Source organism: Pholcus phalangioides, unplaced genomic scaffold (genome assembly GCF_987345545.1).
Source record: "Pholcus phalangioides strain wild (caught in Gottingen) unplaced genomic scaffold, Ppha-v1.0 ptg000017l_1, whole genome shotgun sequence".
NCBI lineage: Eukaryota > Metazoa > Arthropoda > Arachnida > Araneae > Pholcidae > Pholcus > Pholcus phalangioides.
In genome coordinates this window covers 26,993,044-27,014,372 of record NW_028301610.1, presented here as the reverse complement: position 1 = coordinate 27,014,372, position 21,329 = coordinate 26,993,044, and the positions used below count along the sequence as shown (strand labels likewise).

The window sequence follows — 21,329 nt, the reverse complement described above, 5'->3', positions numbered from 1 at the left end:
TTAGCACACAATTAATGAATTAACTTGGTACTTTAAAGTACCGTCAGCACTATACGCTTACAATAAAAACGAAAATACCAATTCAAATATGTTAAATAATACAGTTTGCATAACTACTCATTTATTTCACCACAAAAAAAAACGTAACTTGTTTCAGAGAGTAGTATACAAAAGTGTAATACAGTAAACACTTTTACAGGGGTGAAACATTTGAAAGAATTTTAGTAATTAACTTATTAATTACAGTTTTTGTGGCGAATGAATACCAAGGGTGGTGAATAAATAACAACGTGAATTTAGAAAATATGTCAAGAACAGCATAAATTGTATGGTGCATTACGACGATGCTCTGTTTTCCGATACAACGATAATCCCTGTACAATTTTTTAGGGTTTTCCCTTAGTCCGCAGAGTACCGTTATATCAAGATCTCATTTACTAGTTCTCAAAAACGTTCAAATTACGTTCTCAAAAACACACGTTCAAATTACGTTCTCAAAAACACACGTTCAAATTACGTTCTCAAAAACACACGTTCAAATTACGTTCTCAAAAACACACGTTCAAATTACTGTACAACAGAGTTCAAGGGCGTAGCCGGGGGGGGGGGGGGACTTGGGGGTCTGGTCCCCCCCCCCCCGAAATGTGAGAAAATGACCGAAAAAAGGGAAAAAGATGGCCAAATCCATTGTTCTGTCACTTTGGTCCCCCCCCCGAACGAAATTTCTGGCTACGCCCCTGACAGAGTTGCAGTTCATCATTGTTTACAATACAATCTACACCTCACCATGTACTGACGATATTATAAGTACCAGTCACAAATTTTCTCGGCATTCGAAAAAAAACCCCATAGGTATTATTTTACAAAAATGTTAACATAAACCAAACTTTGGATCAACATTGAGGGGAGGGGAAATGTTATGCATTCAGCTTTAACTATTTTCTTAGTATTACGTCTCTGTAAAGTTGCAACAATAACTGCTTACAATTTCGACCATGAAAGTAAATCCCCTCGTGAAATCTCCGTCATGTTCAAAAAACTATTCATCCCACAGTTGTGCTGTCTCATCTGGTAATCGTAAAGTTGTTATACAACTATATACTTTTCAAATTACCAATGCCCAGCAATTTATGTAAGGCAGGGCTGGACAAATCGCAAGAAAATCTAGGCGACAGAACAATTTTTTATGCTCCATAAAAACTTATACCTGAAGAAAAAGGTCCAAAATAATGCTGTTTTTAACTTTTTCAGGGCATAGTGACCCTCTTTCATGTTGACAGATAAGCTGCTATAAGTTCCAAACATTTTGGACTGCTCTCAGCCTGCAATTTAGTAGCTACACAAAGAAAACTTTAGGCACTAATACCAATTTTTTAGTCGTCATGGTGGGCTTGAGTCTGGGATTTGTCCAGCCCTGATGTAAGGGGATGTTAAGGGGTTAAAAAAGAAAATGGTACTTCACAGTACCGTCAATAGATAAAAGGTTAAAATTCCAAGTTACGATGAAAGAGAAAGAACTGACTGAATTTGAAAATGTGAATTGGATCTTGACCCATTTTAAATCTTGTTTCAACTTTGAATTTTTAATCATTTTAGTGTTTGGTCCATTTGCGAAATGGTATTGTTCAGACGAAAATGTTTGTATATATCAGAAGATCGATCAGATTTGTTTCGGTTGAGAAAAAACATACTTACTTGGACAATGACATTGCCGTCTCAGACGTATGTAATAATAAGCAGGACACTGGATGTTGGTGGGAAAGATGTAATTATAATACGCGGAAGTGATAGATATTGGATGATAAGAAAGGTCCCATAGCCAAAAAAAATAATTATTACAGTGGCTGGTTCTATAATAGGGAAGACCATATCAAACGACTGGGATCTTTAAAAAAATAATAATTACCATGGCTCAGTAGATCCATTTCTGTTACTGTTGGAAAAGACGTAGCCTAATACGAGTGGCGTCTTCTGTTTCAGGGATGAATAATCTAATCAATCATTGGAAAAAAACTCATTAGACTTTTTGAATGTTTTTTCATCAATAGCAGACGTCTGAAGCAATTAATGCCTCAATTTTTTTTTTAATTTTCCTTTGGTTGCATTCAGTATGGTATTTCAATCACAATTCTGTATATATTCATTCAATTGAGAAATAAAAGTATTCAACACACACACAGAATTGCTACATTACGTTTCATGCAAACTTATGTTTCATTAAAAAGATTTCACTCAATTAAACATAATAAAATCCAACAAATTTTCGATACAATCAGTGGCGAGTGCAACGACTTGACTCCGTCTTTGTAAATATCAAGCGTGTTCTATATTCCTGTACTTTTTTTTAATGTTCTAGTAAAGCGGTTCCCAAACTTTTTGGGTCAAGGAGCAGTTTTTGGACGAAAATTTAGTCTCGGAGTACTCATTTTCACCTAACCCTTTTACGAATTCTGTAAACCGAATTACAATAGAATTCACGAATAGTCTTTGTTAGTGATCCTCAACCCAACCTAATAACATTGGAACGACCGACCAACTACTATGTCATTACTACTACTAGTGCCGACAACAACCCAGGCCTATCGCTTGGCCTGTTATTCCCGAAGGGGTGGGTTGAAGCGGAAATTACTATGTTAATACTAATGAGCCGTTTTTTACAATAAATTTATGCCCGCCGCTCTCCCAAAAAAATTACACATATGCCCGTAGAGATTGGCTACTTAGATACAGACAACCGTTTCTTTCACAGTTCTCAGTTGGCTACTGCCTGGTTCAAAGTGCATACCGTGGACTTCTCGGTTTTGTATTGTATTTGAAGAACTTGTTTCGTATTAGGGTCAATATGGAGAAAGGAATGAACGCACGTAATCTAACACTACAGGCCCTTCCTGAATTATGAACTTCTATAGCTGATGCTTGACAAGCGACACCACCGTTACATTTCCGCTCACTAGTTCAATCCAGTCATTATCAAAGCTAGGGGGTGATGACCCTCATTACCAGGTTGGTATTCTGAATGCATTGGCACTTCAATATACTTAACGAAGCCCTCAACGGTAAATTCATAATGTAAAAAAACAAAATAATCGGATTCTTCCATATCCTTCGGTCTGGATCCTTGACTTCCTTCTCATGTGAGGGGGGGGGGGCCATGATTTGATGACGGAAAAGTAAAGGTTTAAAACTTCAGATGTATATGAAACATGCTTTATTTCACTTAAAATGCTCTACCTCCTTGTCTAATTTCATTAAATACGTCTACACAACTGAAAAAAAACAATCCTGGAGATAGACTCAGCTTGCAGACAAGTGATCCGCAAGTGTTTTGCATAAATTAGCCTACGTCCGTTGTATTTGCCAAATAAACCACTGGCTGGTTTGTACTTCCCATAAGATTTTAATTAGTAATGGAAGTTTTTTTAAGAACTTCAAGACAGTCCCCACCGCAAAGTTCTGCCACTGACCAATGTATGTAGACCAGTGGTTTTAACCTTTTTTTCGCCCATGGCCCCCTTTGGACCATATTTTTTTTCTCGTGGGCCCCCTTGTCTTATCCAGGGCCCTCACCCCAAAAAGAAGTGAGACCCTACTTAAGTATTATTGAATCGATTTTTTGAACAAAATGATATTAGCGAAGATTTTCATGAGTGAGGTCAACCACTGATATGGTGAGGGGTTTTGGGGGAGGGAGAGGGGGAGGGTTCTATGCAGTGCTCTCTCACCTCCATGGACCCTCGGGCAAAAGGATGGTCTGCAGTCCGTTACTTAAGCTGGAAATGACAGCTTAAGGATTTACTTATACTCGCAAACACATGGTACCAGAGCTCATCACGTGGGTGGTCCCCTTACTGATATCAGGTCCATGCCTGGATTAGCCCATGTTTTAAGATGGACCCTGGTTCTATGCAGGGCCCTTTTAGCAGCATCAGGAGGGACCCTACTTCACCTGGGAATACCTGTGTACAAATTTGCATACTTATTCTAGATAAAAAATAGTATCAAATCTCATTATAGTGAGGTCCTCCTACGCACTCAAGGCCCCGGGCTGTGTCTGAGTGGGTGCATGCGTTAAGACGGCCCTGACTCTACGGGCAGTTCCGCTTCATTCTGAATGTTCACATCTTTCCCCACCATACTTCACTTGAAGCTTAATTTCTTTATATCTTAATTTTTTTTCACAGTGCTTTGTGGCCCCTCAGCAAACCACCATGGCTCACCCCCTCAATTTTATTCTCAGCCGTGCCCCCCTCTTCCCTTAAAGTATCGCAAGACTTTAAGTGGGCCATATGGCCCCAGGTTGAGAAACACTGATGTAGACCATTTACACTATTGATGTACGCAAAAGACGGGGTTCGGGCTAACCTTCCCTTTGAGCCGAGATTATGTTGTATTTTTTCCGTAAGCACGTAATCCCCGCCCCCTTTGGGAAGGAAAACAATGTGAAATCCCTCCTCCGATCCTTGAGAAAATCCTACTTACGCTACTTCATTGCTACCACAAACTCATCTTCTGCTTCGACAATTACCGTCACATTGTTCATGGCAGACCAAAAATATCAATTTCAAAACCTCGTTCTTTCAATCTGTTCATTCTTTAATCATTTTTATCGCACTACGGTCATTTTCTGCACGCGAGGGCTAATCTATTCTAGTAAAATAAATACTAAAAAGAAATTTTGACTTTTTTCTCTAAATTTTCACTCCAATGAAATTTTCAGCTGCTAACCTTCAAGACGCATTCTAAAAAGCATATAGAAGGTATTTCCGTTTAATTTTTTTGAAAAACTATTTTTAATCTTCGATGGTCCTGTGAACGCCTCTGCATACGCCTTGTAAAAGCGATCGTGATGAATAAATTGAAGGCCATAGTTTTCCAAATTTTTTGTCCCATATATATATCGCCCTTCGCCCCAATCTTCAAAGAGTTTTTCTCTTCTCGCTTCCTAGCTCAAGTAAAACCCATAAGTCGGGTATACATTAGCGTGCGGATCATGTAATGTAAGCATTCGCAATTGGTTGTTCAGTAACTTGTACGGTGTTGTGAACGATTCTTGAGCTGTTTGAACTGGACCCACCGAGAATCGGTTTTTTCAAGGAACACAAAAGAAGTTTGTGTACCCACGAACGGATTAGAACCGTTGCAGGGGTCGTGCGTTACAAAATCGCACGCTATTGTATACGTACCTACTATAGGATCCTATACAATAACTGTAGCTTCTACACCCACCCCCATGGGGGATGGGGGGGGGGTGGTCAATGCCCCAACGTCAATGATGGAGCCGATATTGTATGCATATAAATGAATCAACATCATCATCATCGTCAATGTTTCCTTCAAGTCTGTAACTGTGCTGTCGTATGATCATAGTAACGATCTCACCCGGGTTCGAACCTACCGACGGCACGGTGGTGGTCGGTTGAAGTTGGTTTTCTGTGGTTCCCAACTTTCAGACATGAATGCGAGCAGATTTTCCCGTTAAAAATCCTCGCCACAGACAACAACAAACCTCAAACGGCACAAATATTCATTCATTGCACTTCATTTGAAATTCAGAAAATAGATGGCAGCACTTACAAATCGCACGCAACACTAGATACGCACTCAAACTGGTAGGTACACATGTACACTTCCGACAAACCAGTCACGACCCAGGCCTGTCCCTCCAGGGATATAAGCCTTTTGCCCTTGCGGGTTGGGTCGAAACTCATCTCTGCCTCTTCCGGCACAACTCATTCGGTAGTAAATTGCCCTTCGCGATAGACCGGAGTTGTGCTTTCGGTTTGAAAGAAAAAGAAAGAAAAGCCCAGGGCCGTCATTTCAACTTTCTCCAGGGGGGCAAAGAACATGTACTCAATGTATTTATAATTTTATATATATATCATCATCATCATCAACAACAACAACCATTTTCAATCCACTGCTGGATGAAGGTCTCCTCTAAATTTAATGGTATATATAAATATATATATATACAAATATATATTTGTATTTTCAAAATCTGGCCCCCCCCCCTACCCGCAAAATGACGTGCCTGGAAAAGCCCCTTCAAGTATATCTCCACTTATGAGTCTTCCTGGACCATTCTCCTTATGTCACAGGGAGCCCACTTTGAAAAACATAGATTTAGATCAAATGGGTCAAAATGAATGATACCGCCCCTTGGGGGGGGGGGACGATGAAATGGATTAGAGCAGCGGTTCTCAACCGGTGCTCCGTGTGAACTCCCAGGGGCTGCGGCCGCTCGAAGAAAATAAAAAACAATAAATTTGAAAAAAAAAATATTAATATTTTTGAATAATAAAAATAAGTCAGAAATTTTGATGAATCAATAAAAAATGGGCCTCCGGGGCTCCGTCATAGAAATTACATAGCGGAAAGGACTGCGTGGGTTAAAAAAGGTTGAGAAACGCTGGATTAGAGAGAAGGTAAAAGGTTTATACAGATATAACGTAGGATCCTATTAGTTTTCTAAACAAGTGGGACTCGTTAGCCCAGGTCGGTAAGATACTCGCCATTAAGTACCAAAGGATGTTTAGAGGTGTTTCGAGTTCGATACCTGATTTTTCCTTGTCAGAATTTTCCTGACGCGGAGATACAACAAATACGGTGAAAACATGACCACACACACACAGGGAAAGAGACAGGGCCGCAACTAGGTACTTTGTCACCCGGGGCAAACCAGCATTTTGGTGCCCCCTTGGCATGTAGAAGATATAGTTAAAGGGTGAATTCAGCGCCCCTTCTGGTACAGTGCCAGGGACACCAGACCCGCCTTCTCCCCTCCTAGTTGCGGCTCTGGAAAGAGATTGCTACCGCATGGGGTCCCATACCGAAGGGTTAGCGCATCAACCCCTCGGTAAATATAAAAAGGCAAAATGTCGAACGCTGTCGTTCAGAGTAGATAATTAGTTGCAGATGCCGGTCTAATTAGCCCTCGTGTTCAGAAAATGGCCGTGGTGCGACAAAAATGATCAAATGCTCTTAACAATTGTGGGAACTTTTTCTTTTTTTTTTTGAAGTTGGACGATGCGACAAATAAGTTTTGAAGACTGATTAAGACGATTTTACGTCCACTAGTATGATTTTTTTTTTAATGGTGAAGCTTTATGAATTTATGATACAAATAAGAGAAAAAAATCTTTCTATTTTATATTATAAAACAATTTTTTTTCTCTTTCCAAAACTTTTCAGTTTCTTTTTCTCCCTTTCCTTGCTATTTTTCTTCATTGCGCGTGCATGTTTGCATCTTAGCATGTTAGCCGCTGTGGTGGTCGAGTGGTTATAGTGCCGGACTCGTGATGCGAGGATCCGGGTTCGAACCCCACAGTGGTGGTCGGCTGAAGTTGGTTTTCTGTGGTTCCCAACTTCAAGGCGCAAATGCGAGCCGATCTCCCCGTTAAAAAGTCTCGCCACAGAGAGCAACAGTCCTACAACGGTAAATCATTCAACCATAACACTTCACTCATAGTTAGTAAAAACTGGGGGCAGATGACAGCACTACACATGACAAGCATTACACAGAAACAAACTTTACGTCAGGTTGCACTACACGTACACGCACATTCCCGCATGTACCTATTCGTTGGGGGGTTCCGCGGGGGGGGGGGGGTGCATGTGTGGTGTAGCAGTAGTAGGTAGGGGCTCGGGGATCCATGGTGTTCTTAGGTCAGCCGCCTCGTTGGGCAATTTGCCTGTTGTGGCGTTGTATTTGTATTTGTATTTGAAAAATGTTTGGATGAATGTGCACATAATATATATCTCAAAATCAGGTTAGACCTATAGACTCAGATATTTCAATCAATCAAAAGAGAATATTCTCATCTAAAAATTTACAAAAGATTTCAGTAATCCACACATTACGGACTAAAAAAATACGTCCATCAGTTCTAAGGTAGGTTTTAACGCGCGCAGCAGGTATACACCAATCGTAAAAATTGACGAATTAAAATGAATTTCTTATCAGAGATTGTATTTCGTGCGAATAAGCAGTGATTAGTGATTGGATAAAGTATCCGAGCAGCCACATGCGTGAGTGCGTCTCGTTTTCTCCTTTCTCCCTATTACCAGTTCCTTTGATTGTCGCCGCCACTCCCTGGTATTAAAATCATTATAGTTGGTGATGTTTAGGTGGTGGGATGTCGATTTCTCGCACATTTTATCCATACAAGTTGACAGCTCGAAAAGGTTAAAAAAATCGAAAAAAAAAACCGCATTTATTTTCTACGAATATATATAACGTGTTTTTAACGACCGAAAAAAGAGTTGCTCGTACAATCAGTGATGTTTTTCCTTATTTGAAGATTTCACGCCGCGAGGACATAATCTCTCCGGATTTTATATTAAGTATTAATTTTCAATTTCCATTTTCAAGCGTAATTACTAATATTATTTCAATGTCAATATTATATCTTGTCCATAGACTCCTCTTTTCTCCTCCCACACGTTTATAATGTTTTTCTTTCTTTTTTTTAGCATAAAAGGATTTGTAGGTAATGATTAAAAGGAAGTTTTCCAGGCTGTGCATTTTCAGGTTAGTGAATTATTCAATACTTGCAATTAATTCAAGTATGGTTCTTTTATTGATCTTTAACGTAAAATTGCTACACTTGTGGTTATGCTTTTTTTTATTGGTTTATTTTGCCAATTAATGCTATTATAAATAAAATAGTATTTGTAGTTACAAACTAGACTGTGGGTGTCTAGTGTGTCACACACACACTTTACAGTATGTGTTTAAGCTAATATTTTACATGTCTCGCACTGAAAGTTGCATTCAAATTTGAGCTTTGTGTGTACATGACTATATCGCAACCACAAATGTAGAGTTCATCTAGTGATATGACATTGTTTATACGTTTCTAACATGTATTATATTATTGTCAACACCAACACTTGCTTTAGTTGTTATATATATTTCAAACAAAACAAAATTTGTGATTAGATTTGTTTTTCATGTTAATCAATCTGTTTGTTTCTAACATGCATTCTATTATCGTCAAAAACAACAAACACTAGATATGTAGTTGCAATAAATATTATAAACAACATTTGTGTGGTCAGGGTTTTTTTTTATGGTAATCACACTTTGATAATAATAGAAATTGTATTAGAAAAACAAAAACAGCACTAGGTGTAGTTGTTATGTACATAATAGAAACAACATTTTTGTGTTTTGTGGCTACACTGTTTGTTTCTAACATTATTTCTATTATTGTCAAAAACAACACTAGGTGTAGTTCTTATACGTATTAGAAAAATTTGTTTTGTTTTTTGTGGTAGTAAAATTGCTAGAGATGAAAAATATTGTCATTAGATATGAAAACTATTGTGATCTGTCAATCTAAAAGCTATGGTGCAGTATGTTCCTTTTTGTTCAGGAAAGAGAAATCCCAACACAAAAACTTTGTTTTAATAAAATTAATCGGAGTGTCAACTTTGTATTGCTGATGTAAAGAGCAAATTTATCATTCACTATCATGACAACAAGATTAATGTGAAAATGGTGACGTATAAACTAAATAAATGGATATTGGTTCATTTTATGAAACTGTCATTGCTACGTTATTACTTGGTGCAGTGTTTCCCAACCCACGAACCAGTCAAATGACTGAATGTGTTCTACGGACCACTATTTTATGTGGTGGAGAGGGGGATAGAAGGATTGGTCAACCCTCCCGAAAGGTAAAAAAAATTAACGATGCATACACAATCATGTGATTATGTTTATCACACTAACATATCAGTTTTGACCCGCTCGGAGTGAAGTACCAGAGTTTAGTCCCCTCTCTTTCCGATAAAAATTTCTGACTACAAAACAAGAACATTGAGCTCCATTAATAACATGGTAAATATGAAAGGGCATGTTTTTGAACATGAAAAAACATTACATATTTTATCTGTATTAAACAAATCAAAATACTGTACAGTGGAACCTTCCATAACGTTCACTTCTTGTTAGCAGACACTTTTTGAAACCCTCAGAACAGGGCTTTAATTTATTTAGTCCCATGGGTGTCTGTCATCGAAAGGTTCCACTGTTGGATGAATAGGATTTTTGTACCTTTCACTCTTAATGAGATGGTTGAGCTTGTCAGCCCTTACAGAGTTATTGGATATCTGGCTCAATATTACTCAAATGCAGTCGAAGATCACCACGTACACCAAGTTGATTTATGTATTGTTTTTATTTGAAGAGGGGAGAGAATATGAAAAGCTTTTCTCACAGAGATAGGTGGTTGAAAACTGCATGACGATTTTCAATGCTTCTTCAGATAATTAAAAAAAAATCCTTTCTCACTGAAGGTGAAATCCAAAACTTTGACGTTCCAAGATTGTGGAATTGTATTTTAAGCCCATTGTCACTGGATAATTCAATTAACTTCTTTTTTTGACAATGGAAGGTGATGTTCATCATTGTATGCCTGAAACAGATCGCAAATCCACAAAAATTTCTCAAAATGGTTGTTGGGAAAATATAATTCAAATTTCTCCTTCACAATTTCGAGATGTTTGCTGACTTTTCTGGGAAACTCTGAATAAATGTACATATTGCTTTCCACTGAAAATAATTCCAATGTTGGGAAAGGTGCAAATTGTCGGTTCTGTGTATAACTAATCCATAAATCTAATTTTCTTTCAGATGCCTTTACTTTGTCGAAGGCATCAAGAACTGTTAGAAATTTTCCCTGAAGAGATATTCAGCTCATTCAATTTAGAAAAAATGTCTGAAAGATATGCCAAAGTTAACAAACAAGTTTCATCTACAAGTAGCGATGCAAAATCAGAATCAGGCTCGTGTTTGTTGCACCCCTTTCGGCACACAACATGACACCGGATCAATAACATAAAAAAAGCATCCTCGTCGTGTAGACTCGCAAAAACCCAGGCCACCAGATAGCAGTCCCGACCTATGGGTACAGTGGCTAGATTCAAAAGACACAAAACGTTCTGAGAACCTAGTATTATTCAAATAATAGCATTTTTTCAAACGTTTAACTAACATAAATTTTACAGTATAATTAAAATTGATCGCATGTGACAAAAAAAAAAATATTAACACAAAACAAAACTCCAAATGTTGAGTCAGCCTAATACACTACTATATGATCAAATAGAAACACTAGGAGAAACCAAGCTAGAACTGATTCACTCAGAGCCAGCTATACTGTGACATAGAAAACATTAGCAACCATTCACCACTAGATGATTCATACTTCCGTCAGAAATTCCTGGAAAGCCTGTTAGCTATCCACACTCGATACGCGATGCCTGTAAACATCTCCCGTAGATCTGGTCATCCATCGCAAGCCTTCTCGAGGAGCGACATCGTAGCGCAATAAGGGAAACATGATCTTGAACATAATCGACAGACCTTAAGATCGGAACTTAAATCTCTGCCACGGGAAAACTGGAAAAGTCAGTGCCTCACAAATATCACATCTTGATGCACGTTACGGCCACCACTGTCATTCGAGGAAAGAAAACTGAGAACCTCAACGAGAAGGAAAAAACTCAGCATCTGCCAAACTATCCTGACTTTTTATTCCCAAGCAAAAATGAGACCAATGGGAAGTTATGCCAATTACTAATTTGCATACTTAAACCTTTTTTTTTTCATTTTCCCTTCTCTTTCTATTTTTGGGCTAGACCACCCAAAGTCGAGCATAACATGTTCATTCATAAACAATAAAACTTCATGCCTTCATTGGAACAGTCTCATCAGTATTTTACCTCTGGAAAGCGAGTGAATTTCAGAGTAAAGCAAGAGTTGATTATGCTCATTACTTATTTCATTGCACAGTACCGTAAATATTCTGCTATTAAACTGCCGGGCGTTAATGAAATTAATGAGGTTTACAGCGTTGTCTAGCACTTTTAAATTCTGGTGCCATTCCTTTGGAAGCCAATGCTTCCCTATGTATATAACAATGCACCCAATTCATATCCGGAGCTACTTCCTTGACCTTAGAAACGCACTGTGCTTGCCAGTAAGTGCACAAGCTCTATGCAAACAAAACCCACACAATTTTCCACTGGATCTTTTTTCTTACACAACTGTTGAGAGAGTGAAATAATTCTTATCCAGTTGTTCGTGTCGGCAAAGTTCTACAGAATAAAATATCATTGTGAATGTTATTATGTGCATATCTAGTGTAGCATATCAACTGCACGTCATTAGTCACGTCAGTGGTCTCATAGATTTGTATCGCATAGTATGGACTTTTCTTAGCTCTTTAGATTAACTGAGAATCTACATTATCTGCCATATCATTGATGCTGCGACTGACAGTGTCATTAGAAAGAGGAATCAAATCAATATCTTTCAGAAATTTGTAGCCAAAAATTGTTTTTACAACATCTTTTATTGCATGAAAGAAGAAAGACAATCTGAAGGTTCTCAGGGTCTAAATGTACGAATAATACTACACTGGAGCCACTGTGGTCCAACCAGTCCCATGTATTTATTTTTTCAGGGTAATTGGAAGAAAACGTATTTTTCACATTTGGTGAGGCTAATCTAATATGAACATAAGCATATTTGCGTGTAACCGCTAAAAGCAAAAATTAGTTATTGAAAATTACTTTTTTTTACATTTAGTTTATAGGTGCAACTTGATAAAGAAAAAATTGTTTTTGGATGAGCTGAAACCATATGCATCCTGTTTTTTGTATCACCAAAACTTTACAGTTGGTGAATCAGAGTTTCGGTTTCATTGGTAGCAATCCATAGGTTTAGACATGGGTGACAAGAAAAGCATTACTGTCAGATGCTTATACTCTTAATTTTCTTTTCTGCATAGGGCTATTTAGCCCATAAAGTTAGTGGTATAGTGGCCCCCCTCATAACATCATTTCTTTGGTCATAAATAGACGGGAGATAAGAGCAGAATGACCACCAGATGATTCGTCTGTTTTTTTTTCAACTACTGTAGAAAAGATTAACACTTGACAGAAAGTTGCCGCTGAAAAGTATGGTATGTTCCATTCCAACACATTTTTTTAAGATGCGAGCAACATTTTCATTGAAAAATCTTATTTCAATTAGTATATTTCCGAGATCCAACTGCGGACCACAGGTTGAGAAACGTTGACTGGGTGGATAAACCACCAGTTTCTATAGCTGCTGAAAATTTTTTATTGGTGCCAAATATTCTCCATGTGTGATTGCTAAATTTCCTTCTGAAGGCAAAACAAAATTTTTAAAAATTATATGTTATTCATGTCTAGTAACACATGGAAGAAATGCCCAATCCTGTAAAAGTCTAGGGGGAAAACATTATTTAACATTAAATTTTTTAGTTGAAAAATATATGCCTTTAGTTTTTGGGAAATTGGACTGATGTCTTCATTACTTTTAGATTTATCAATGATTCGGTCCTTCACAACCAGGGTTTAGCTTTTTTTACTTTGGATAGGGAACGTCCTACTGTATATGCAGTGAAACCTCTCTAAGATGGCGAATTGGTGTTTTGTGAAAAAGGTGCTGTTTTTGTGGAGGTGACCACTAAATAGAGGTCGTGGTATTGTCATCAAGTTTGGTTCTGGGATTGGCTGTACTATAACATCTTACAGACTTGCTGTCACATTTTAAATGCTTGTATTTCAGAAAGTCTGTAATATCCACTGACACATCTTGTTAAAACATATTTCGTTACTTGGTTATACACAACTGCAAAATGTTATATATGATCAAAATGTCAGCAGGCAAATTCAATGTATAGACCTAGGAGGCTAAGCTTTTTGTGTTAAAAGTAAGTGAAGAGTTTATGACAACTCATCAATAACTAAAATTAAATAAGCCTGGAATGAAATTAAAACAGTAACTGTAAATAATTTCAGTGTTCTAGTTAGTTGGCCTACATCTTCAATAGCAAGAGGGAGTATACAGTTACCCCTCAGTATTTGCGTATTTCATATTCACAGCATTTTTCCCTTTTTTTTTTAAAAAACACTGTTGAGGTAATAATTCTCGTATCAGAACAAAATATAAGCTGTATGTGTTAAATAAACATTTAAAAAAATCTTTCTTGAAGGCTTTTCTGGTGCTTCAGAAAATATTTATACAAAACTGTTGTTTAAATGCTGCTAATAGTGAAAAACTTGCAAGGAAAATTCGAAATATTGGCAAAGTTTAGCTTCATTGCTTCGGTTTGCCCTTATTATGGCATCAATGAGTCTACAGTCAAATATATCGAGAAATAAGAACTTGAAATTCAATCAGCCATTGCTGTAGCTACACCTGTATAGCCCTGGATTCACATGTCTCAGATAGAAAGTGGTTTTTCTGTGGATGCGATAAAAAAAGTGTGCAAGTTATGTATTGCATAACTTGCAAACTATAGCCATCGTTATTTAATCGGAAAATCCTGAGAATTGGAAGAAAAGTTTTATAATGAGCATGTGGCAAAGGTTTCATAAGTTTAAAGCAGCAATACATTGTTTCCATGCAATAGATCCATCTACGATACATTATTCACGTGTAGAAAAATTGATAGAGAAAGCCTTGTTACTATATTCTAGCAAATTAACTGGAATTTAGCAGAAATTACTAACAAACATTGTTGTTGCTTTCAGAAAACATTGCCTTGAATCACTGGACCATACAAAGCAGATACTATAAAAATGAGATGTCTAAAGAAAATTTTAGGATTTGGGTTATTCATGGATTTTCTGTACTTGCGGGCACTCCTGGAACGTAACCCCTGCAAATATCCAGGGTCGACTGTACAGCAAAGAACAATTTGTTCAGTATTCCATGCCAACGAAAGAAAAATCACAATTACATTATGAGAACTGCCAATCAGGGGTTGCTCTTGGGCCGTACGGCTGCACAGGGTGCCACTTTAGGAGGAGTGTCAAAAATAAGTCCTGCATGGGTACAGAGTTTTTCTCAAGCCACTCTCCTCTCCCCCTGCTGACAATTGCCATTTTATGGAGAACAACAAACTTCAGCAGGCAACACTTTTTTACGTAATTTTTTAAATTTGTTGTTTAAGAGTAAAAATTTTATCAGTATTCACCATTTGTATAACTTCAACAGACCATTACCAAAAAAGGATTAAGAATTTGGGAAAAACAAAAATATCTGGAGGTTCCTTTTGCGGTGATCAGGGTTTAAGCTAGATAAAAAATTCCTTTCGTAAAAAAGTGAAAATGGGGTCAAAAGCTTTCGCAAAAGGCTACAATGCTAATGTAATGACTGATGGTTGGATGTCTACTCGTTCCGTACCTCCTGTGCGCATTTTTGCGAAAGTGGCTACCATTTCTTTTGCATTCCAAGATTTTCTTTCACATTTTGCAAAAAATGTGACTGTAGCTCAAACCCTGGTGGTGATACTGTTTTTTTGCATAGCTGCCCAAGTCTCCTTGCTTTTCCATAAAGCTCCCGAATTTATACTCCATCTCCCAGACTCCGGTAAAATTCTTATATCTCTGAATTGTTTTGGTGATAACAAAAACCTTTACTTTTGAGAGAAAAAAAGTATTCCCAATGAATTTAACCAAAGTCTGTTGCCTCCCCCCCCCCCAAAATGGCCTGACATTCATAGATTTTCACTATTGCCTCGAATCATAAAAAAATTCATAATTTTAGTATGGAAAAGAGAAATTCGTCACACAGCAGCCTTCTGTATGGCCAATCTGAAATAACTTTGACCATACATTCCCATACATTCTGTTTTTGGCCCAATTTTTTGTTGTCATGATTTTGATTTTAGTGTAATAATTTAACCTGAGAGATAATTGAGGATGGCTGCACAATATATCACATTTTTCAAAGGTAAACAATCCTTAATATTTTATATATATTGTCATTTATAAAAAAAATCCCTACTTTGTTTTTCTGAAATGCCTTTCAAGACAGAGACATAGATGTGAAGAAAACATCGGGAGGGACTGAAAGTTGCTGGTTGTCCCATATATATGGGACTCAAGTACATACACAGGAGAAAGAGCAGTGCATTGAATTGTTTTTCAGAAATTATTGGGGGGGGGGAGCTCAAATGGCCTCAGTTCTTAGTTTCTGAAGCCTATGTTTTAATGTAAGTTCACCAGTAACTTATACTTATCTGTGTGCTGTTTTTTTTTAAGGAATTCTGATCCGCATAAAAATCTCCTTAATTCTCAATTCTCCAGGGTTTGGCACATAAGCTGAGATACACCCTCGAAAAGTATGATGATGCCAGTACAAATATACATGTATATTATCAGTCAGCTCAATCATTGAGGCTGGAGAAGGCATGATACTCTTCTCTATATCGCCCTCCATGAGTTGGCAGCTGTATGTTTGTCTCAAAAATGTGTGGTTGAGATGCCTTGACTTTCATCCAAAAACAGCACTGATTTTAATCTTGATGATACAGAACAAGTTTGAAACTTGTTTTAGTATTAAATGTATTATTTTCGTTTCGTTTTGCTGCTTGTAGCTAATTTGCCGCTCCTTTTCATTGCTTTTTATAAATTTTGTTTAAATGTATATTTATTCTTTTTTTTGCTACCATGAATATGAATGAATTGTTTATTTTTTATAATGTGCATAAGTTTATAGATTTTTCTTTAGCTCACCTCATTGTATCACTTCAGCAAAATTTAACATGAATCTCTTGTTTTCCAGAAATGTGTGGATTGTTTGTTAGGGTTTAAAGTTATCTGACCAAAAAAAAACACAAACTTTTTGTGAAACTTTTCTAGACCAAAAATGGACCTGAAAAATGTCAGTGACATTGTAAACCGAGGGAATCCCAAACGTGAGCAGTTTGAAAATGTTGAAATCAATACTTCTTTCACACACTATCGCTCAGTTAGCTATTTTGAAGCCATCTCTAATATTTCCTCATCAGCATCTTATAAATCAAAACTTTCTGTTATGTGTGGTTCAAATCAGCATCTTAAACCCCAAAACTGTGTTTTATCCAGTAGTACACCAGCAACTCCAAAGAAAATAGAAACTGGAAAGTATTCAACTCTTCCAGTAAATGTCATCAGCAGTACAACTGGTGAAACTCGCAGGAAGTCTAGAAGCTCAAGTTTTTCAAATTTTTTCGCTAAGTTGAAACCGAAATTCCATAGAAGTGCAATAGACATGAAAAATCCATGGATAGTAATTGAATTCTCTCCACAAAGTAAAGATGATGTGTCTTGTGATGGAAGTGACAAGAGTGATCATTCTTTTGAACTGGCTGTACGAACCAAAGCTCAACATTTCACTTCTCTGAAAGACTTGAATGAAAGTGACTCTTGTAAATGCATATTAAGTGCTGTTGCTAATAACAAAAGACCACTCTCAGGAAGTGATTTTTTGGACCACCAGTATATGATGAATAAAACAAATAAGAACAATGTCAAGTCTCATAATGATATTTGCTCAAGGTATCGCTCAGAAAACTCTGTACTCTTTAGACTTTCACCAAGACGTAGGTTTGAACGTATCAAACGAGCTCTCAAAAGCCTAGCTAAAAAGAATAAATGTAGAAAATGTTCAAGTGCAAGTTGCCTAGAGTCACAGAATTCTCGATTTTGTGATCGAAGCCTTGACAGTAGCTCTAGAGACAGAAGGTCCTTTTTAAGCCAGGTACTCAATGTTGCAGCTGCATGAAGAAAACTGCATGGCTCTAATGCATCACTGTATAATTTGACAGGTTTTGTACCAGCTAAGGAATAAGTTTTTGTCTTGTAAACGTGCTTGCATGATTCATGTGCTTCACTATCATAGTTACTGATGCGCTGAGAACTTTTTTTCCGCAATTTTGTTGAAATTCTAATTTTATTCATTCTGCATAGTTTTGAGGCATGAATTATGTCTACTTTGTTATTCATGATTTTAAATTTTGTTTTTTTTATTCAAGAAGGTTTTGTTTCTTTGAAATAAGGTTTTCATTTGCCTGTGCATTTTTATTTCTCTAACAGCAGTATATATTTTCCAAAGAAGCATCTTTGTTTTACGCATGTTACATGGACGAGAAATAGTTGATTCAATACATAAAACATTTGGCCCATTTCTTTATTTTGTTCATATTTGTTTCTAAATTTTGAGTCAAACTTAGTTTTTTCAATTTTTGTAATTTAGATTCAGTTTATTAATCCCATAGTTGTGGTTTAGTGTACTTTTCATGCTGTGTTAAAAAGAAATCTAAATCATTTTCATTATTTCTACAGGCAGAAGATGGCCTTTCTTCTCAACCAGGAGCATTGTATGCATCAATTGAAACAAAAAAGGTAAAGTAGAGATAAATCAAGTAGCAAAGATTAAGTTTGCTTAAGTTGCTTATTTCTCAAAACAAATAGCTTTGTGTGTGTGTGCAAAATACCCTATGATTCATTTTCTTAACTTTGTAAGATTCGCCACTGTGGTGGTCGAGTGGTTATAGTGACAGACTCGCGATGCGAGGATCCGGGTTCGAACCCCACAGTGGTGGTCGGCTGAAGTTGGTTTTCTGTGGTTCCCAACTTCAAGGCGCAAATGCGAGCCGATCTCCCCGTTAAAGTCTCGCCACAGAGAGCAACAGTCCTACAACGATAAATCATTCAATCATAACACTTCACTCATAGTTAGAAAAACTGGTGGCAGATGGCAGCACTACACATAACAAGCATTACAGAGAAACAAAAAACTTCACGTCAGGTTTCACTATACGTACGCGCACATTCCCGCATGTACCGATTCGTTGGGGGTTCCAGGGGGGGGTGGGCGGGGTGCATGTGGGGTGTAGCAGTAGTAGGTAGGGCCTCCAAAAAATGGCTTGCGGATCCATGATGTTCTTAAGTCAGCCACCTCGTTGGGCAATTTGCCTGTTGTGGCGTTGTATTTGTATGTATAATCCTACATACAGAATGCTTAAGGGGATTGCTACCCATAACGATTGTATTAGTTCTTTCAGTAGAGGTTATATACCATCATTGGTTGCTATAAAATCACTCTTTTAAGTGTCTTCAACACCATCAATTGACAAATTTTCAGATGAAATTTATGTTAGTCTTGTATGCTTGTAGTATAAAGCACATTTCAATATGAATTTTCAAAAGTTGAAACTCTGTATGCATATATAATATATATAAATGTTCTACAGATGATGCAATACATTTTTTCCAAATAAAATATGTACTCTAATAATATCAAATAAAGCTTTTGCGCATTCATAAAACAAACATGTTTCTGTTCAACAGTATTGACAACAAAGCAAAATTCTGATTTTGAATATGAGAAAATGTTATGAAAGTTGTTTCAAAAGTGCAACTACATAAAAAGCACTTGTTGCAAGGAAAAAAAATTAATGTATTTTTTAAGATGGTTATCATGTTTTCCCAAGAGATCTTTACGATCCGTCCAGGGAATTTGTTAGTGTGTTAGTAGAACATCCATGCCCAAACCGGGATTCGAACCCTGACCTGCACAGTCAGAAGCTAGCTCCCTAACCCCTGGACTGCCAGGCGGCATTTAAATAAAATATATTATTCCAACAGAGGTGCAATAAAATAAAGTAGTAAATTATTTTCTTAAATTTATTTTATTTTTTTCATTTCATGTTTCATTTATTTACAGTACGATCAGATTTTATAGATATAAAGTGTTTATAGAAAATGTTTTGCTAGCCATGTATTTTCTGCATTACTGCTTTTATGACAAACTAGTTGTTACACACTTCGTCACTCGTGTGGATTTGGTAATATGAAAATTTGCTCTGCGCGGATTCCCCCATACAACATTTGAACTCCCTCATTATCTTCCCCCCCCCCCAGGCACGGTAGCCCAGGTTGATAAGATACTCACCTAAAGTACCCAAAGGATGTTTAGAGGTGTTGCGAGTTCGATACCTGGTTTGTCCTTGTCAGAAAACTTTCCTGACACGGGTACAACAAAAACGGCGAGGTGACTGCAAAAAAAATTGCTACTGCCTGGAAGCCCCATCGAGGGGTTAGCGCACCAACCTCTCGATAAGTATAAAAAAACAAGTCTACTATTCAGAACCGGCAGTAAATTGTAGGTCCTGGTCTAATTAGTCCTTGTGTGTAGAAAATGACCGTGGTGAGACAAAAATGATCAAATGATCTTCCCCTGGTCATTGGGGGTTGAATTTTGAGAAATCTCATTTTATTGAGTCTTTAAATCACAAAATGAAAATACTGAACAAATTTCATATTTTTAGCTTCAGTGATATTTCGGCTGTGCTTTATTTTCTATATAGCCTTTGAATCACCTCGTGACCCACCCTTACGGGTCTAATTAAAAAAAAAAAACCCTCTTCTCTTAGTGAGTCTTTATATCATGAAATAAACCCACTGACACCGAATTTCATATTCATAGCTTTAGAGTGATTTCTGGTTGGCGTGATTTTTCTTTGTGCTCGCCATGACCTCCTTAGAGATCCAATTTTGAAAAAACCTGTCTTAACATGTCTTTACATCATAAAGTAAAACTACTGGCCAAATTTCATATTTGTATCTTCAGTGGTTTGAGCTCGGTGATGAATCAGTCAGGACATGTTATTTTATATGTATAGATTATAAAGTCGGTCAGAAAAATATATGTTACGGTTCATGTCTGAACCTCATCAGTTCTCATGGTCATTTCAAATTTTACATTTTATTTTTACTTTTATTTTGAACTTCAAAACTGCCTAAAATTCATTTCTGCTGGAAGATGAATATGAATAAGTTACTACCAAACGTTTACAACATCTAGAACTAATTTTGTGCCCTCTGTGAGCATTTTATTTAGCTAGATGGACTTTTTTCGAAGTGCTGTTAATCACGGCTGCAACTAGTGGGCATATGTGGGCCTGATTCCCCTGGCTCTGGACCAGAAGGGGTGTTGAATTCATCCTTTTAACCTCTTCTACATGGCAAGGGGCACCAAAATGCTGGTTTGCCCTGGGTGACAAAGTAGCTAGTTGCGGCCTGCTGTTAATTGTCTCCCACAGGAGGTGTTGGGGTTAAATCTGAGCAATTATTAAATCAGACTATTAGTTTTTTAAATATGTTAATTGATAAAATGCAGTTTGATGTTTTGCCCTTGTAAAAGTGGTTACTGTATTACAATTTTTTTTTTAGTGTAATAAAACAATGTTTTTACAAAATGTTCCCTAACAAATGTATAAAACAAATTATGGCTTTCTTTGTGTTAAAATAAATAAAATATTCATTATTATGTATTATTCAACATATTTGAATTGATATTTTTTATTTTATAAACGTATAGTGCTGACAAAATTTTCAAATACCAGGTCAATTAAATCATTGTGTACTAAATGTTTTTCTTGTTTTTAGGCTTTAATTAGAACTAAAATGACCTACCAAAAAATTTGATAATTATTTCATTATGTTGTAGATAAAGA

General features: G+C 36.9%; 1 protein-coding gene across 1 annotated transcript in view; it reads left to right on the top strand.

The window, feature by feature from the left end:
* The first annotated feature begins 8,087 nt into the window (after window positions 1-8,087).
* The window catches only part of LOC149072627 (uncharacterized), a 32,517-nt gene continuing 19,275 nt past the window's right edge, over window positions 8,088-21,329 (top strand). The window contains exons 1-4 of the mRNA XM_089247186.1: window positions 8,088-8,343; window positions 8,473-8,530; window positions 16,613-17,569; window positions 18,154-18,213. Of these exons, the coding sequence (XP_089103312.1) occupies window positions 16,697-17,569; window positions 18,154-18,213 (933 nt within the window). The 5' untranslated portion in view covers window positions 8,088-8,343; window positions 8,473-8,530; window positions 16,613-16,696. The remainder of the gene's footprint in view (window positions 8,344-8,472; window positions 8,531-16,612; window positions 17,570-18,153; window positions 18,214-21,329) is intronic.